The following is a 19,463-nucleotide window of genomic DNA, read 5'->3' as shown; positions in this document are numbered from 1 at the left end:
CAAGAGTGCTCTTCCCCTTCAGGAAAATGGAGTGACTAGCTGGGACTTTGTATTCCCTGTTTAGGTTTGCCGAGGTGTAGATAGTACTAACCTTTTATCTGTCTGCTGTAAAATAAGGAACCAACCCTCAGTCCTGAGGCCAGTTGTTTTGCACTCCACAACAGATTATCTTGGGAACACTAATGGCAAAGCTCCATAACAGAACCAAGTGTCTTCATAAGCATAGTGCTTGATTGAGTATTTGGTGCTTGGATTTGCTACCTGGAACTCTTTTATTTATAATATAGATGTGTTTCTTGAGTTTAAACCCTTTCCTCAGAACTCATATTTGTCTTTAGCAGTAGGAAAAAAAAAAGAGAGACGGGAACATCACCTGTTAAGTACTGGTTTCATGATGGAACTCGAATCAATCATTAACAGGTTCTAAGAAAGGTATCAAAATTCAGTAGTACTATCTGTTATCAAAAAAATAAATCGAAGATGTTGGTTTATAGAAGAAAAGCACTGAATCTTTTCTTGAGCAATAGTTACTTGCCCTGTTTATGTGTGCAATTATTTAGTATACCTGCAAAAGCTGTCCAGGCAGTGCATTTGAAATGCCCCTGTAGCTAACAAGAAACAAAAACCTTTGACTTGGCTTGTCTGGAGGTTTTTAGATACCATGATGTGGATGAGACTGTAAATAATAGCATTCCTGTGTTAATAGTCGCAAACAAATAGCCCTGAGGTGAGGGTGTATGTGCAGAGTGAGAGAATGGTGGCTAGATAGTTATTTTTATGATGTGACACAATATGGTGCTTTTCCTTTGCAAACTGTAAGCTCTTGTGGAGTGCAGCAAAATCTCAGTTCCATTTAGAGGAAAGCATCAGTTGTGTGAGAATGATCAGCTTGAAAACATGGACTCTGACGTTCAAGAACCAGAAATCTCTTAAAAGCCTTGAAATAGGAGTGATGGGGTGGTTCCTGATTATGAGTGATAAGTGTTGATAGTAGAGTGAGTATTTCCATGCTTTTGTACCTACAGTTGGTATAATTTCTGAGTAACGCTTAGTGAAGGGACTGTTCCAAATCACACCCCCAAGCAAACGTCAAAACTCCTCTGTGACCAGAAGAAAGGGTTAAGTCTGATTGGAGACTAGACGTGCTTGACTTCCCTAACTGTATTGATGATAGACTTGCTTTTTAAATGGTATGGCTGCTGGTGTGGCTGCTCAGGAATGACTTATTTACACCACGTTCTGTCTTAACAACTGTACTTTCAATGCATTTTTTTTTTGTTTTTTTTATTAACCAGAAGTGGTCCTTAATATATTTAATATTTTTAGTGCCCTACAGATACCAAAGCAACGTTTGGGGTCCACGTAAAAATAGTAGGAGACTGGACAGGTATGTAGAAAAACAATTCCTTTTCAGAGAGAAATACCTTTACTTGAACTGTTCTCCCTTTCTGGCTCCAGCACAATTGCTCCTTGACTGTGGTGTATTCTCTCTAGAGATTGTTCATGCTTGTTTTTCCAAAGTTGTTTTTATTATATTCTTGATGCAACCTCTGCTTTATTCAGATGTGCCATTTCTTCAGATAACATGTTTTTCCAACTACTAACAGATCTTCTGATTGCACTGTAATAATTTTCAGTATTCCTTCATTTCTGCCTCTTTTTCTTATTTTTGGGTAGCCCACTGCCCCTGTACAGTGCAGTACCTCTATGTGTAGTAGCATCTGCAGAAATGCTGAAATGTGCAGCTTCCAGATAAGCGGATTTTGATGCCAGCAGTTTGGATGGCAGCCAGGTTAATTAATGCCTATGGTACACTGAGATTACAGGTTTGCTTTCATGTTCTTCCATGCTCTTCCACTGCTCTTTGAATGTCCTCCAGATCAGGGGTGTAAGCCAGGATTCCCCACAGAGGAGAATGGTAATTTGGTGCTCCCTGTAACAGTTGTATGCTCAAGTGATAGTTGTCATTATTCCTTGGTGGCTGACTTTCTTCCTGCTTAGCATAGCATTTCCTTGTAAGGAAGACAAATACACAGCACTGTCTGCTTCATTTCTTATGAAGAAATATTTTCCGTGTTAATTTGTATCAGCTTGTGTGTTTGTGGAATTGAGTCAAATGAGCTTGTATCCCTAAAAAGGATTAGACCAATGCAGGGATAATAAGTCCGTGAATATTTGTTGAACTTTCTGGTCTGGCTACGTACTTGCCTGTGGAAGACTTCAGTAGGCAAAAGTTGTGAGGGCAATGCCATATGTGTATATGTTTCATAATCACCCTGATTTTCTGTTCTTGCTTGAAGTATAGGATGTTGGCTAGACAGGGGCAGATTATGGGCGTAATTAGCCTCTGTTTTGCCTCAGAATGATGGCTCTTTTGTTGTTAAGCAGCATTTCTAGATGGGAGAGGGCAGTAGGCTATTTGGGAGAGCGTAATGGAAAAGTAATGGCTAAATGAGCTCTCCAAAATAAGTGGCATCTTTAAAGTTTTCTGATTACCTCTGTGGTATGAACTGCTCTCTATTAGCATTTAAATATTATTCAGCCAACTCAGTATTTATAGTCTCCACTGAGAGAAAGGTCTGCCTATGTTGGACTGTATGAGATTCAGGACACTGTCACATTACAGAGAGCATTTATTGTAGTAGTTGCTAAAGAGAGAGATCTCTCCCACAGTGAAACGTGCTGTTGAGAAGCAGATGGTTTACCCAACTCTTTATGCTGCATTGGTACCATGGAGCCGTGTTGTCACTCGATCCCTTAAGCCCTGTGACAATTAGTGATCTCTAATCTGCTGACTATTTGAGGAAGGATTATTATATTTTTACACATTCCTTATTATCCTTCTTAAGCATGCTCTAAAGGCTGCTTCTGCAGACAGGATATTAGATTGGAGGAGTTTTTTTGAGACATACTGTCATTTGAGCTCTTCTCCTGACCTATTCTCTCAGCCTTTATCCTATTTATTAAAATTCTCCTTTGTATCACATTTTCACATTCCTGACAGTTTATACCTGACACCAAAGACACTTAGCGATTTATTTCAGAGAACTCAATTACAAGCCTAAATTAAAAGGATGCAAGAGGAGCACAGACCTGTCCTGAAATGCAGAGAAGAACTGTTTAGTTTCTCCTCTGGATGGCTTTAGCTTCTGCTGTCTGCACCTGGGAGATGTGGTGAAGTAGCAATTTCCTGCCATGAGCTGTAAGGACAGGAGTGGGGATACAGATTGCTGGCAAACCAATTCTGCAAGTTGTTTCAGGTCAAGTCTCTTAACACAAAGTCTTATGTTTTGAAAATTAATTAGAATATCTTGTAGCCTTAATGACTTTGTTTTGTAGGTTGGGAAAGCAACTGTATGTCAAGAGAAAAGATAAGGGGTGTAATAGTATTTTCAGCTACTGATGAGAAGGTGCTGTTGATGGGAAGTCATTTATTGCCCAAATCCCAGTACATATCATTTTAATTTCCAATCGAATAAGCTGAAAGAAGTGACTTTTGGAAAAGTTAGTCACTCTAGAAATAACACTTTGCATAGGAGCACACAGTTAGTAGATTTTCAGGCAATAGCGTTATTTGCTTTTTAAAATAAATTATTTGAATAATGAAAAATGTAGGACAGAAAAAGTAGGGTAAAGAGGAAGAAACCTCAGAAGCAATAGTTCTGAGACCTTTGCAAACAAAGTGGTAACTCAGATCCCCTTTTTCGTTCACCACTCAAATGAAATGGTGCTATCTGAGCTTAGAAGAGCTCAGAATCTGCCCTTTTCAGAAGCAGATTTGGATAAAGGCAAAAATTTTCCTCCCATTCCTTTTTCAATACAAATCTGAGATCTTCTATTTCTCACCTGTTTTGTGGTGGTATTGGTAACTGTATAGTGCTTAACTTTCATATTCATCACAGAAAACAGACACACAAGCACTGGTATTGCTGTAATGTGCCCTCAGATGCTCGTAGCAGACAGTTTCACCTGAAATACTTCCCATAGCTCCCTTTCTAGACCTCTGACCTGTTTATGTGTTTAGTTTTGGATGAGTCAAACCAGGCCTCAAGCATGCCTTTTTCTCTTCAATCATTGTTAAGAGTCTAGATATATACATCACTGCCTCAGAGGTAGTTAGTTTAATTAACTGACAACTGATTGTGATTTTTCCCATGTAAAGGTTCCTAACTTGATTTTTCCTTCTGTCTTTTGCCATATGCCATGGGTATTGTGACTATTGGAACAACTATTATAGATCTCCCTAAAGAGAGGATCATATAATTTTTTGATCATATAATTACTGCCCTTGTACTGACGTGTGACTGCTTAAGTCAGAACCTATTGCTTTAGCAAAACATTCTGTGGCACTGTGAAACCCATGGCTGTAGAACACAGCTTAATTCCCTGTCAGTACTTAGACACCTGAGTTACAGTGTGTTTCCATCATCTGACCTGTGGTGTTTGCACACGTGCAGGTTGGGTTAGCCCCATGGCTCAGAGCTAAGTCAGCCTGTCTTCCTCTGTGACTGCTTGGCAGTTGTCCCAGCTGAGCTGGTGAATGGCAGCTTCAAATCATGCAGTAACATTGAGGGCCCTACAATGACTCATACACAGGTCAGAGCTGTGAGATCCATGGCTGAGCTAATAAGCTGATCTTGTTCCTGGCCTCCCCTCTAAATAGTTGTTTTGTTCTGCTTCTCCTGTGTCTCTGTGATCACCTATTTTTCCTTCAGCTTTGAGACAATTGTTGGTTTGGTATTTACAAAAGGGTTTTTTTTAGGTTTCTTTTGTCTCTCTGTCTAGTTTGTCCTCAGAGCTGTCATCTAATCAACCATATGCCTCCTCTGTCCTTGCTGCTGCCTCAAGTACTACTGCTTGCTTAGTTTTAAAGCTGATGTTTCATCTGGCATCTCTGGAGGGGAAAAGAGAGGCCAGGGGCCATGCCTTGCATTCAACAACTTGACAGCAGTGAAAAAAAAACACGGCAGTGTATCAAGACAATGTATCTCGTTCACTAGATAAGCTTCAGGGTGATAAGCTTCAATAAAGTGATATTGATGCAGAAGTAACAGGCTTCAAAAGCCATGCAGCATGTTTTTATGGAAAACAAATACAGAGCACTCAGAGGTGTTGAGGTGAGCTGCATGCCTCAAGGCAGTAAAACATTGCTGTTATGTTGCAGTGTGTTGCTGGTACAAACTGATGTGAGACCGTGTTTAGAGCACTGATGCTGTTCTATGCTCTACAGTAATTTTATCTTGTAGTAGTGACATCATCCTGCTGTGTAGCTGTGCATGATCCTGGAGACATTCACAAGGCCTGTCCTGAGCAGCATGATGTTTATTGTGGGAATGCCGTATGAGCACTTTAATAGCACCCATTGAATCTGATAGTTGTGTCCTATAGGTTACTAAATGTCATGGCAGCGGGAGGTGGTGATGTGTGCTGAAACTGTCCAGCTACAGGGAGAACAGATAGATTATGGGGCACCGATCTGCATCACCCTAATAAACTCCAAGTCTCATCAGAAAAGATGTATCTTTGCTTAATTCTTCGTGCTACAAATGAGGATATGCATGGTCACTAGTTCATTTAGGTACAGACCGCCTTATTTTGAATCCTGACGTGGTATGATGGAAATTTTTGTCAGATGTTGTCACAGTTCTTTTTTCTGGAAGGTCCATATTTAGAGCTGGAAGTTTCAGGGGGAAAAAACAAACAAACCATTTTTCAGTTGAAAACAACAATTTTCCAGAACATGGCAAATGTATGAAAGTATGGACCTTGTTTAACTCCCTGTGGATTAAGACCTGAGACAGCAAACAGTACACACCCCAATTTTCTTATTTTTAAACAGAAAAAAGAAAGAAGGCGGTTGTTTGCAATTTTGGAGGCTAAGGATTTTTTTTTCATGTTCACTAGAAGAAAATAAGCATACTTTTTAAGTGGCTCTGAAGGAAGAATGATTTAAACTTTCTAGTCTGGGAGGGCTTGTTGGGAGTATCTGCATGACCTTGTTAAGCCCTTGCAACTCCTGATTTGGAGGATGCCTGAATCATCCCAAGGCTTGTTGTGCATTGCTGCGCTTACCTGGAATTTATCAGCGAGTATAGGATCTAGCAAAGAGGTGATATTTCATTTCCAGTAACCCTGAGGACAGTTTGAGATGTACTGAAGTAGTGGATCACTCAGTCAGTATCTACTGTATTGTTAGTAGATCTTGATTCAGACTGGAGGAATGTGTGGAGTAGAAGATGACAAGAAGGAATGGTAAGATGACAAAGTCAGCCTGCAGGATGTGACAAGGTTGTCCCAGGTTCACTGTAACTGCTACTGAGTTTCTTTAAAAATATCTGCTCACTGGTGATGAACAGGTGGTCAACTCTTGCTATTATCTCAAGGCTCTGTTTGATTTGGGCCTTTTTCATTCCATAGTAACATGTATTTAGTTGTGTTTAGTTTTCCCATGAGGTTCCTGGCAGGGTGTAAAGGTGTTAATGATGTGATGCTGTCCAGTGGTCCAGCAAAATCAGTGTGTGGCTTTGGAAGAGGACAGAGATGAGATAGATGTTATTTTCTCCTGTTAGATTTTATGACTAACAATTCTTATATTGCCAGGGAATCCTACTTACACTTCTGAGGAAGATATCAGAATTGAGTGCTAAAAAAGTTTAATTGTGTTTCTTTTTAATATAATTTGACATTAGTAATAAAATAATAGTTACATTTCTGGGAAGTTAATATGGCTTAAAAATATGATTAGCCATAGTGTGCTGTAAAGAATACTAATTTTATTCTTCATTGCCATTAATGTTCATTAATTATTTTATGTATTCCTGAAAAAAAACTCCATAAAAGACAAGACTAAGAGACTGGAGAAAAAGAAGAACAGATTTAGTTTACTGACTCAATGTTTCCTCTTATTAAAGAACTAATGCTAAAGGTGAACACATCTGAATTTTTGGCTACAGACCTGGATTGTTTTACATTAGTTGAACTCCAGCTGACTTAGTACCAAAAACAGTGTAACTTGAGTCAAATCCAATTTGAACAGTTAATGATTTTTATCACTAGAGGGGAAAAAGATTTTTTGGTGAGAAAGTTACCTTGAAGGAAATTTTCTCCTACACGGAAGTCCTTTCTTCATGTATCCTGTTATTTGTAAACGTCCACCTTTTTGCATATCTCAGGTTCTTTTTAATCATGTAATGATTATAGAAAATGACATGGCTCAGTGATGTAAATTTATTTTTATCCTTTGATATAATATGCAAAGGATGTGTGGATGTTGCTGTAGTTAAGAACTGATACAAGAACACACAGTTGCAGGATTTCTTGTCAGGCTTCAGATGTTTTCATTACTTTCATGAACTACATGAGTGAAAGCTGTAGAGCACATTAACATGTAGCATCTGATAGGATCAGAACGAATGTAGTGAAAAAAAGCAAAAATCTGCTTTCCACTTTGATAATAGAATTACAAGATAGAAGATCTTTAGGACATGTATTTTAGTGGACTACCAGGAAGATTTCTGGTTTTGCAATCACTATTTATGTGTTTGCTTATTTAAGAAGGCAAAGTTGGTCTTCTGGAGTTGCCTGTGTTTCGCCCTTTTTCTGTTAATCTTTGCTTAGGAAAGTCCCATTCTTATATAGTTTCTGTGCAGAGGTACACAGCTGCTTCAAGCACTAAATATACAAGTCTGGCTAGATTTTCAGGTTCCTTTGTGTGAACTCCAGTGTTTACTGGTTTCTAGAGAAACAGGAGGGCTCACATGCATGAAGAGCTGGCATTTCTCAGGGGACAATAGATTCCCTTAGATGCCATCCAAATTTTGCTGAAGAATCCTTACCAAATGTCTAGTTTTGTTCCAAGTTTATTGAGATTCCTCCCTTCAGGACAGAAGAAAAATGCAAAGGCACTTCAGACTTGGAATTATCACTTATCACAGTTTAAATAAAAATTGCTGGTTAAAATATCATAAAAGTAGATTTAAAATATTTGAGATCCTTTTCTAACAGATTGTAAAACCTGATGTAGTTAATGGGGAAAAATCTATTTCAGATTTAGAACATAAAATAGGAAAACTTCTGTAGGAACTGTTGATATTTATGATCTTTATGATCAGAAGGGACAGTTATCATTATATGATCCCAACTCCTGCATGATGCTTGATAACTTCTTAGAATAATTTCTGTACTGAAGTTAACATAAATGAAACCCAGAATTTGGGGTTGAAATAGTCTACAGATTTTTCAGCTTCAACCTTGGGATGTTCATGGGCTCTTTTTGTGCTATTCGTGAAAATGAAGCTCAACTTTATGATGATCACAAAACTTACTGGTTTTCTTCTGTTGTGGTTTTTTTGTTTGTTTGTTTGTTTGTTTTTTTGTTGTTGGTTTTTGAGTTTTATTGGGTTTTGGGGGTTTTTTTGGTTGTTAAAAGTTTTTTTGGTTTGGGTTTTTTTTTCCTCTTTTTATTTTTCCTCCTTTCCTTGTTTCAGGGCAAGAACCACCTCTCAGAAATGTGTGTACATTTTAGTGGTTGCCTCTTTGTGTGCAAATGCAGAAAATGAGCATGGCACTTCTGAACTTTCCATTTGGTTATCTGTTGTACTAAATTCAGCTTTTGAAACCTTGTATTTGTTTGGCTCTGCTTTCTGCATGCTCTCCTCTTCTAACATTCCTTTGAAATGCAGAAGTGGGCTTGCCTTTCAATAGCAGTCTCACTGTTGCTTTGGGCTGTGGTTCAAATTAAAGTGTAGCTCTCTCTTGCCATGAAGACCACCAGTAATCATGGTTGTTGACTTGCCATGTTACCTTGTACTACTCCTTATTCCTTGGTCTCTCCTACCTGTCTGCTTATTTCTACAGGTTCCCTGACTAAGCTTGGATCAGAAGGGAGAGGGGCCATCACTTGCTCAGAATTTGTTCTGTGCACAGCAGTTAATTCTGTGGGAGTTAATTAAAACTCTCACAACATTGCAAATGTCATCATGATCAAATAACATGGTCAAATTACGTTTTCACCCTATTTTCACAATAAACCTTATATAGCTCCTTGTTGGCATGATATTAACATTGAAGTTCTAGTTAGGATATCCCATCTCCTTTGTTGCATTATTTTTTCTCCATCTTTCTATAAGTATATTTACTCCACTTTTTGCCAGCTGCAAGTCCTCACCCTAAGCTTCAGTCATCCTTGAAACAGCAATTATTAGTTACCAAATGGCTTTCCATTCCAAGGTGCATTAAAATCAGTGCTGGCCTTGTTCATGGGAAACAAATCCAACACCCCAAATTTTAGAATCAGTTCCCTACAGTCCCTTGCAATCCAGCTTTGCATTCATGTGCCACACATACCCCTTCCTATTGCTCCATCCTGTCCATTGACTTTTGTAAATGCATTGTTTCTCAGATGCATCAAGTACTAGCTGGAGAATTTGGGTTTCACTATGAGGAAATAGAGCCAGTCTGTGATCCAAGAATTTTTAAGGGGCAAATTGCAGCCATAGCTCTTTTCTGCCCCAGTCCTTCCCTGGTGATTGATCCAATTAAGTCATAAATATTATTAATAAAAATCTATCACCAACCACCTGTATAGTTATCAACTGCAAAAATAGGATTCCAGTGTATGTGGTAGCTTCAAAATTGTTAAACTCTTCCTTTAAAGAACAAATCAAACCAAACCTTCGAACTTGCACTGAAAGTTCCGTGTCAAGATAAAGGAGCAAGAGCAAGTTTCCACAACTTTTCCAAATAGATATCTTGATATCTGCTCAGAACAAAAGAATTTATCTTAAAGTATTTGTGGCTATGTGTTTTATACAAACTTAAACTACATACGAAACTACGCAATAATCACAGCTCTGTGCTAGACTATAACGCATTGAAATGTGGATATTCGAAGGCAGAACACAAACATGGAGGCAAGTTCCTAATGGGAATGGAGCCAGACTGCCAGTGCAATCCATGTTTTAAAATAAAGGCATCCTTTTATGAGTGTCAGTCTACTAAATTAATTTATAATTACACCCCAAATTTTTTCTTTTTATCAGGACTTGAAATTTCAAAAGGCAGCCAGGCAGAAACTCTATAAGGTTTAAGATGCTGCAAGGTAAATTAATTGCTAGTGCATCCCAATTTTGAGGGAAACTTGAAGTATGTGCTGCATGTGGCATTTCTTAGTGAGACAAAGGATTCACTTATTTCAGTATTAACTAAAGTGCTGTGAGGAGAAACTGTTAGAGGGAATTCCTAGTCTGGAAATTGCTTCTCAAAATGCAAATGTGCCTGTTGTGGTACATGGAGTAGACTGTGCTGTGACAGCAATAAATGGCCATTTGGTATGAAGTGCAGCAGCTGATGGGCAGTGTGCAGTATGTGTTTTGTTTCACTGACAGTGAAACATATCTGCAGCTCAGGCATGCTTCTGTTCTTCCTCTTTTTTTTTTTTCTTTTAAGCTCTTCTTGCTCAAAATGGGGATGAAGTGCCAGAGCTTGTTTCAAAAAGGATAACATGACACTTCTTATTTATGTAGTTTGTGACACTTGTAGCAGATTAAACCAAAGTACCTTATAATGACATAATATTCCATGAGGGGCAAGTTTTGCAGGGAAAAGTAATATCTTTTATTAGATCAGGTGAAGCAGCTGGAAAAAACAGGTTGTCTTTCAGGCATCCAATGCCTTCAGCAGGTTTGATGAAGAGGCAGTGAAGTCAAAGCAATTAGCAGGGAATGAAATAACAGTCCCAGCTACTTTTTGAAAGCAAGTTTTTCCATGACAAGTATGAGCAATAAAATTGCCTAGTAAATGAATGGAAGATACCTCCACTTTTTAAAAAAAGTTAATTTAAGTTTTTCATAGAGAAATATTACTTTTTTCTAAAAAAATTAATATAGTAAAAAATGCTGTCTGAAAGCCAAAAATATCACTTGTAAATGCTCTCCTTGCTGCCTCCTAGGATTTGTATGTCTCCAGCTTTCTTTATCTTCTCTTGGCTGGGTTCCCAGTTTAGGATATATTTACTGTAATATGCCATGGTCTCACTCCTGGAGAGAGAAACACTTGCATCTTTGGCAGACAGAATGCAGTTTCTGGCTGGGAAAAGAGATGGGCTTGTGAGAAAACTTCACTGTGACTTTCAAGAAGTGCTACATTTTATTTATATATACGTGCCCACATATATCCCTATGCTTTCAGCATTTGGATGTCTTTTTTACATTTTAATAACTTTTTTTTCTTAAAATCTCAATATCCTAGATAAACAATGGTTTGATTGAAAATGTTTGACCATCTACAGAGAGTAAAATTTGGATAATGCTTTACAGAAAGCATCACTGTGTTTTTAGTAATTTGACAGGACCCTGTTCTGCATATAGAAGCTGATAACCAGTGGATGACTGGTGATTTGTGACTTACCTGGAAGCAAAAAATTTTAAGATCACTTGAAATGTTAGTAAAACTAAAAATGCTGTAGTAAATACCCTGATCATGAATGAAAAAATGCTTTCCTGCTGGGGAAAGACCTTGGAAAATTGTGGATCCAAATAGGCACATTAGTTTTTTTAATATGTATTGAACAAAGATGGACTTAGTGGAGGTGGTATTTCCTGAGTGCTGTTGACACATTTTTCAGTGTGGAAGGGGAATTTTGGGGAGAGGAGGAGTTTCAGAGATTATTGGCTATTTTGAGTGTTGCTGAAGTGGCTGCTGTGATGATTTTACTGTACTGTCAATGGTAATTAGCACACCTACAGCCTCTGAGAAGCCTCCTCATAATATATGAAATTAAAATAAATCAGTGGGCAGTTTGTGCTCTTCACTGTGACAAGCAGTTTTAAGGACTATCTTTTGTCATAAATTTAGCATATTCCCTTATTCATTAAGCACACTGTAAGTGCCATTTCCTCAGGGAAAATGCCACAGACACCCATGCACATTTTCAAAGTCGAAGCTGTGGTGCTTTGCTGTGCTTTGCCAAGTGACTGGTGCCAGCTGATGGCACAGGGCTTTCCCTCAGGGATTTCACTTACACTGTGTTAGTTGAGTGTCTCTCAAGCTTAGCTGTGACTGGTTTGAAATTTATAATTAAAGGAAGACATTTTTATAATTTCTGTTATTTGATGTTTTCATTTTTTTAATTAGTTGAGGAGATTATGCTAATTGTGCCTGATTATTAACAAGCATGGAAAATATAATTTTTGTTGTTTCCAAATAAAGCAGCAATTCATTAATCTGAAAATTTGTTAAGAATTAATTTTTCTTTAAAAATCTCCCATGCTTCTCAACATATATGTACCAGAATGTACCATTTCTCTATGCAGACAATTTTATCATTTCTGTGCCATTATGTATTGATGAATTTGTGATGGTGCATTGATGTATTGTTATATGCCAGGTCATGACTGGTAACTAAAGAATCAAAAGATAGATATCTAATGACAGTGTATAGTTACACAGTTGGCAAAATCACTTTTTCAGAAAAGTATATGCCAAACCATTTCCTTACAGTTTGATCTAAATCATGTTAAACCACTGGTTCTTTGTTCTAGAAAATAGTTATCAATGTAGTATTGCATAGTAATATTTTTCAACTTTTCTCTCCCATTCAAGGCTGGAAATACCTTTTCTGTTGACTTGAGTAGTAAGAGACTTTCTGTCATGTAAAAATGTCTATTTAGTATTTCATTATGTTTATAGCGTTATAGAGCCCTCCCCAAATCTTTGTTCGCGAAGCCTAGCCATGATGATGAGTTGAAAGATGGAAATCTACACAAAAGCTAGTGCTAAGTGAACAAATACAGCTATTTTTAAGAAATTATTAATTAAGAATAAATGAAAACTACCCAGACTAGGTTATATGTAGCAGTTTATATTCACGAAGTTGTCTGACTTAAGTTCTCAAAAATGACTTGTCTAATTCAGATGTAAGAAGAAATAACAGAATTGCTCAATCAGGTGAAATTAAACCAAACTTTAGATACATTCCCTGATAACTCATGTGCAGTACACTTTATCGCCTACAAAGAAACCAAAAAATCCAAAAAAACCCCAAAAAATAAAAAAACAAACAACCCCCAAAAATAAAACAAAAAACCCCACAAAACCAAAAAAACCAACAACCAAGCAACCAGTATCTAATGGCTCATTTAATTTGTCAGTTATTCAAATTATTTCCTGCTAAGGTTTTGATATTGCCCTTTGAGAGATGTTATGAGAAATGGAACCTCAGATGTGATTAGATCCTTGGAAAAAATATACATTTCTTCCCGATGGATCATCCCCAGCTGACTAGCAAAATTTATATGGAAAATAGGATCCAGCTGAGCTCTGATCACATTATCCTATGTTATGCTTTAGTGTAACTAGCACTAGGAGTGCTTTTAAAGAATTTGTGTGTGTTCTCTGAAAGAGACAGGCAGCTGAAAACACAGGGGAAATTATTTTTAGATATCAGTTGAGTCCTTTAGTACCTGTTTCTTCTTTTGTTTCTTATTTGAAGCCTTACTATTATTCCTAGCATTTTATTTCAGCTAAGTCATGGGCTGGACAGGCATTTCCCTCACAGGGTGTCTATCAGCACTGTTCACTCCAAGCACAGTATTCAGCGTATTTCAGGTTTCCCTCTGGCCATTAGCACAGGCCCTGAGAACAGTTTAGCTCCTACCATGTAGGTATTCACACAACTCGGCTGTGAGCAAGTCCAAGTTATGCTTACTAACCTTGGTAAAACCTCAGTGATAAGCAGCATTGTTCATGGTTACAGTTGGACTGGTGAGGAATGGGCAATCTCTTACTATATAGTCCAAGGCTTGGGGTGAGGGTCCATTAACAAGGAAGCTCCCATCTTTTTTTGCAAATTCCTATTTCCTTAGCGTTTCCCTTTCTCTTTCCATCCTTGCCCCAACTAAGGGAAGCCAGCATCTAACTTTCCCAGCATGTCTGAAGCTTATTCTACAGCAGTGTCTTGACTGCATGCTGTGGGGACAGTTGTCTCCTGAGCCAGCTGTGCCCCTCTCCTCAAACAGACATGCGTTTTCACTTTTATCCAAAGGTGGCAATCAATGGAAACAGCACAAAATATTGCTATTTATATTTTTTTTTCATAAGCGGACTTGCTAATTATATCATAGAATTATGGAATGGCTTGGGTTGGAAGGGACCTTAAAGATCATCTAGTTCCAACCCCCCTACCACGGGCAGGTAACCTTCCACTAGACCAAGTTTCTCAAAGCCCCATCCAACCTGGCCTTGAATACTTGAATTACTGAAATTTAGGGTGATGTTTCAGAAAGTAGTTGGCACAAAAAACTGAGATGTACTTAGCAGTAATGTGTCTGTAGTGGCATCCTTTGCTAGGCCAAAATCTGCTGGTATGTCCCACCTGTTCTGTTGTAATGGAGTAGAAATGCTTTGTGGGAGACTGGTCTGTTGTGTGTTTTGGGTATGCGAAATACTTTGTGCAAACCCACCTCAGCAACAGTGGCCAAAGGCAAAATATAATCTTTTCAGCCTTAAAACACCCCTTATGTTGCACAAGAAAAGATTCATTAGGTCTTGAATTCGAGTCTCATGGCATGTAATTGTTTCCTCCAAGACCTTTTGTCCTACTTACTTTAACCTGTAAGGAAGTAAACTAGGCCCTTCTCAGTGGTGCCCAGTGACAGAACAAGAGCTAATGGCCACAAATTCAAATACAGAACATTCTTTTTAAATGCAAAAAAATATGTTTCCACTGTGAGAGTGATCAGTCATAGGAGCAGATTGCTTAGAGAGCTTGTGCAGTTTACATCCTTGGAGATACATAAAACCCAAGTGAACATGTCAATGAGCAACCTGCTCTCTCTGACCCTTTTTAGAGCAGGGGAATTGGACTAGATAATCTCCAGAGATTTCTTCTGCCCTCAACTGTTCTATGATTCTGTGAAGTTATTATACAGTAATTTATTTGCATATTTGAGGATAATAATGAATCTGTGTCTTTATTAGTAAGAGGGTGAAATGATCCCATGCTTACAGCTTAAACTGAGACTGAATATGAATAGACAAAAGCACAAGAACAAGTTCACAGTGGTTGTTGGTGGTTTTGTTATAGTGCAAAATTTTAGCCTTGAATAGGATTAATTCCATTATTTTGTGACTGCTGCATAGATATGTTCAATGAAAAATTCTTGTAGCTTGTTCAAATGTATAAAATATATTACACTTGCAAACCTATTTATAGACCTGACTAAAAATACAAGTGCATTTATACACGTGGGTATTTACTGATGTTTAACATATTTGGTGACAAGCTAATACACATGGCTGGCAATGATGAGACCATGACAGCCCAAGAATAACATTTTGGAGTCATGATAACTATTTCCATGAGGACATCAGCTTAGTGCTCAGCAGCAATAAAGAGAAAAATTATTAGGAGCAGAGCAGAGAATAAAGCCAAGGAGATGACTGCATCTGGTCCGTGTTTCTGTGGTGCTACCAGGACTTGAATCCTGTGTGCAGGTCTGATCCTCATCACTCAGACATGATACTGGACTGTAAAGGCCCAGAAACTAAAACGATCCCAGATATGGAGGTAGAAACTGGAATGGCTTATTGAACACGCAAATGCTGTTTAAGGGTCTTGGGGGCTTAACATGCTAATAAGGAGGCAAGTTTCTGCCAAGTAGGGGAATCCACAACCCATTAGCATTTCCAGTAGCAGGGATGACATGAGGGGGAAAAAGGATTTACATTTCTTTGATCCTATTTACATTTGGGGGAAAAGGATGGATATTTCCAGTAAGAAGGATTACACTGGGGGAGGATGGTCAGCTTTTCCTGAAACGAAGATTACACAGGGAGGGGAGAAAACAAAGGGATATCTGCAGGGATGGTAGCATCATGCAAAGTCTGTCCACATCCTGCTGGAGGAGACAGGACAATCCACACGAATGAATGTCAATGGATCTTGTCTGGTCTTTTAGATGGTGGGTTTTTCCCCAGCCTCAGTGGCCCAAGGCTTGCTGTTTAAACACAGCAGTTCCTTTTCTGCTGATATCCAAATTTTGGACTACAACACTGGACAGGGTTCAGGAAGGAATGACAAAGATGATCAAAAGCATGGAAAGGCTTCCAAACATGGGTTACTGACTATTCAGGGACTCTTTAGCCTTGAAAAGATATAATTTAGGGGAATATAGCCATGGTCTAAAAAATCGTGCATAACACTGGAAGACTAGTTGGGTAGGGCCTGACTACTCACAATTTCTGCTAGTATCAGAACTTTTGGCCATCAAATACAGTCAGTAAGACACTATTTCACAGCAAACATGAGGTGATGGATCATGTAGTTGATGAGAAACACATGGAACTCTTTGTCAAAGAATGTGGGATGGATTAGGATGTTTACCTGGGGATTGGACAAGTACTTTAGAGAAGTAAACTCACTTCTTAATAGACAAACTGTCTTAGATTCATGAGATCCACTGACATAGAAATGGTTGGAGGCTGTGACGTGACAGCGGGAGGGTCTTACCCTGTGATCATTTTTCCATAGGTGTGTCTGCAAGTGAAGCCAAATATTAGAGTAGGGGGGCCTTGGTGTGAACCAGTACATCCTGACAAATTGTGCCTTTGCTCAGCCTTTTAGAGGCAAACCCTCTGGAGCTGTGCAGTACTGGGTAGTATTGCAGTAATTGCACAGCTGGATAGGAGCTCCATTTCAGTGTAGCTTTTGAAAGGTTGGGCTTTCTCCAGTTTCTGTATCAGATTCCAAGTTGCAAAGAGAGAACCAGTTGAAACCTCCCCACCTTACATAGTTTGAATCTTTCTTTTTCTTTTTTTCTGTGAATACAAGGATTGTTAGATCAAATGTCACAACATTACCTTAAAGCCAAAAGGGATATACTGATCCCTCATCATTTATTCTGGCATGTTCAGAAAGAGGAAAGTACACCACTAGTGAGGGAAATGGTAGTTGAGCCTCTCTGCATTCGCTCATGGGGAATTTCAAACAGCAAAGTACAGCTCTTCTTGGCCAAAGGCAGCAGATTTGAATGTGTGCTAAAAAAAATCTGCATAAATAATGTTTATTTCACGGCATGCATTTATAAAGATATTTTTAAAGTTGAAGTCTTGTGTTATTTAGAAACATTGTTTTTCTGTTGCACTTTGTAGGGGCTGAGTTGTGGATTGAGCTTTAGTGTCATGACAGAAATAGTCTTCAAGTATGAGTACCTTTAAGGAAAAAAGTTTCCTGACTATGACACTGGTTTTGAACTCCAGCAGTCAGCTAATTCCCAGCTCCTCTAGGGAGTTGCTGTGTAACCTACAGAAGGATTTCTAACTCAGTATTGAGCATCAAGACTGCTTGACTTTGGTGTTGTGTCCGCTTCTCTTCACTGGCTGTCTGAGGAGCACAGTACTGGCAGCATAGCTAAAGGGCAGTCTGGGTCACTTGGTGGTGTTGTGTGAGGTTAGTCATACAAAATGCAGTCTAAATATGGTCCTCAGCAACTCTCCTCATGGTTTTGAAACAAAACATGTGATGCTTTTTCCTTCTTGTCATTCATCTTCCAATCTTTTAAAGTCTCCTGGGACAAGAACTGCCTTTTACTGAGTTTCTTCATTGGCTGATATATGGATATACATACTTAAATCATGCAGTGTGTGTTTATAGTGTAAATAAGGGAAGTCTAGTTAGAAATAAATCCATCCAAGCTAATTTTGACATAATAGTTTGGAGAATTTAAAGACACAAGAAGGCACCTAGAATTACAGCAGGGAAAGGATTTGCTAATGCCAGAATCAGGGAGAGGGAATGATTTCCAACTAGTAAACATACAGCTAGGGAAAGAGAAGGAGCTTCCTACTCTTTAGGAAGCAAAGAAAGGTTAAGAGGGAAAGCAAGGCTTAGAAAAGCTTTCTTCAAAGAAAGGAAGACTATAATGCAGGTCTAGAGTGACTGGAGGTTCACTGCTGACCTGTGTAATGAGAAGATGAATTCATTTTTTTTTTCCCTCTGCTTAAATAAAGTCCTGCAAAAGAAAATGTTGAACAGAAGGATGATCACTGTTTATTCACCTAGCTTAGAAAATGAAGAGTCCAGTTGCATTTCTGTAAAGGCTTCTCTAATTCCTTTAAAGAAATGGAAACAGCAAGGGGTTTTTATATAGTTTTCAACTTTCTAGGCTTTCACTAGTTTTCAGGTGTTTTAAGTAGCTCTGTAAATGATGGGCTCTAATTAGTCTTTCAGAGGACTGATCAAGAGGGAAGGAAATAGTGGTGAAAAATCAAGAAAATTAAACTCTGTAAGGCTTAATGGACTGAGAAACATGAAAATTCAAGCTGGTCAAAAAGCCTGTCTATCAGCAAAATATATATGTTTCAGGGAATTTCCAAGGCTGATGATGTAATCATTTTGAAACTTTTTGCTCATCAACATTAACTCATCATCTTTTTCTTTCCTCCCCTTTTAATTTGATGAAGAATATTTGTATCACTGATTCTTCAAGAGGAAAGAAGTGACAGTTCCTTAACTTCAAGAACTTTGGCCATTAATAAACCACAGGTCAAACTAAAATATTGGACATTTCAGTTTTATGTGATCTTGTTGCTCATCGTAGTTTTAAAGCCCTTAACTGTCAAAGACTTCTTCCTAAATGCCTTTTATTTTTAGAAGGCACTGAGGAACTACTTATGACAGCATTTCCAAATTTACAGAGCTTAAAAACAAATCAGATTAGTGGATCTCAAATCCTTTTAAATGCTGTCAGCTATTTTAAGAAATCTGACATTTTTAAATTCATCGTTTTAATTATCACAAGTTTCTGAGTAGCTATTGTGAAAGTAGCTATGTGAAAGGTATTCCAGACCACTCTATATTTTGCATAAAACTAGGCAGACTTTTTAGTTTGAAACTACAGGATTTGCAAGTGTCCATGAGTGAGAGGTGGAACTGATATTTATTTCTCAGTGAATGCAGAACAGCTGAATTCAGAAACATGACTACAAAATATCCAAATGTACATGAGTGTCACTATGGATATACCTTTTGGTAGACAGCTATGCTGGCTGCTGGATCACAATTTCTGTACTTTAAAATTGATAAGGCTATTCTGTTCTCCCATTCTCTGGTTGCTTTCTAATCACACTTCTATTTATTCTTATGAACTTTGATTTAAAAACTAATCCATAAAACTGATATTTAAAAAATCCTTATCCTGTAAAAAGAAGTTGCCATCAGTTTTACAGTGTTCTTAATTGAGTTGACTGCATGCAATTCAACCAATTTTTATTAGAGATTCAGAATGGGAGGCTGCTGGGTAAAAGGTGATTGGGATAAACAAATAAGTAATGTTGCAAACCTGAGTTATATACTGCTGTGACCTCATAGGTTCATACCCATCAAACTCTGAAACAGCAGGGATTTGATTTTTCAAGACCCTCAGAATTCAGAGGAGCAAAATCACAGCAGAGTAGAAGCAGAGGGA

General features: G+C 38.2%; 1 protein-coding gene across 1 annotated transcript in view; it reads left to right on the top strand.

The window, feature by feature from the left end:
* The window catches only part of NOX4 (NADPH oxidase 4), a 103,006-nt gene that overhangs the window by 42,615 nt on the left and 40,928 nt on the right, over positions 1-19,463 (top strand). The window contains exon 11 of the mRNA XM_018071196.1: positions 1,327-1,387. Coding sequence (XP_017926685.1) covers positions 1,327-1,387 — 61 coding nt within the window. The remainder of the gene's footprint in view (positions 1-1,326; positions 1,388-19,463) is intronic.

This window comes from Manacus vitellinus, unplaced genomic scaffold (genome assembly GCF_001715985.3).
Source record: "Manacus vitellinus isolate BGI_N305 unplaced genomic scaffold, ASM171598v3 scaffold_2_pilon, whole genome shotgun sequence".
Taxonomy (NCBI): Eukaryota; Metazoa; Chordata; class Aves; order Passeriformes; family Pipridae; genus Manacus; species Manacus vitellinus.
This window is presented reverse-complemented; position numbering and strand designations above follow the sequence as displayed.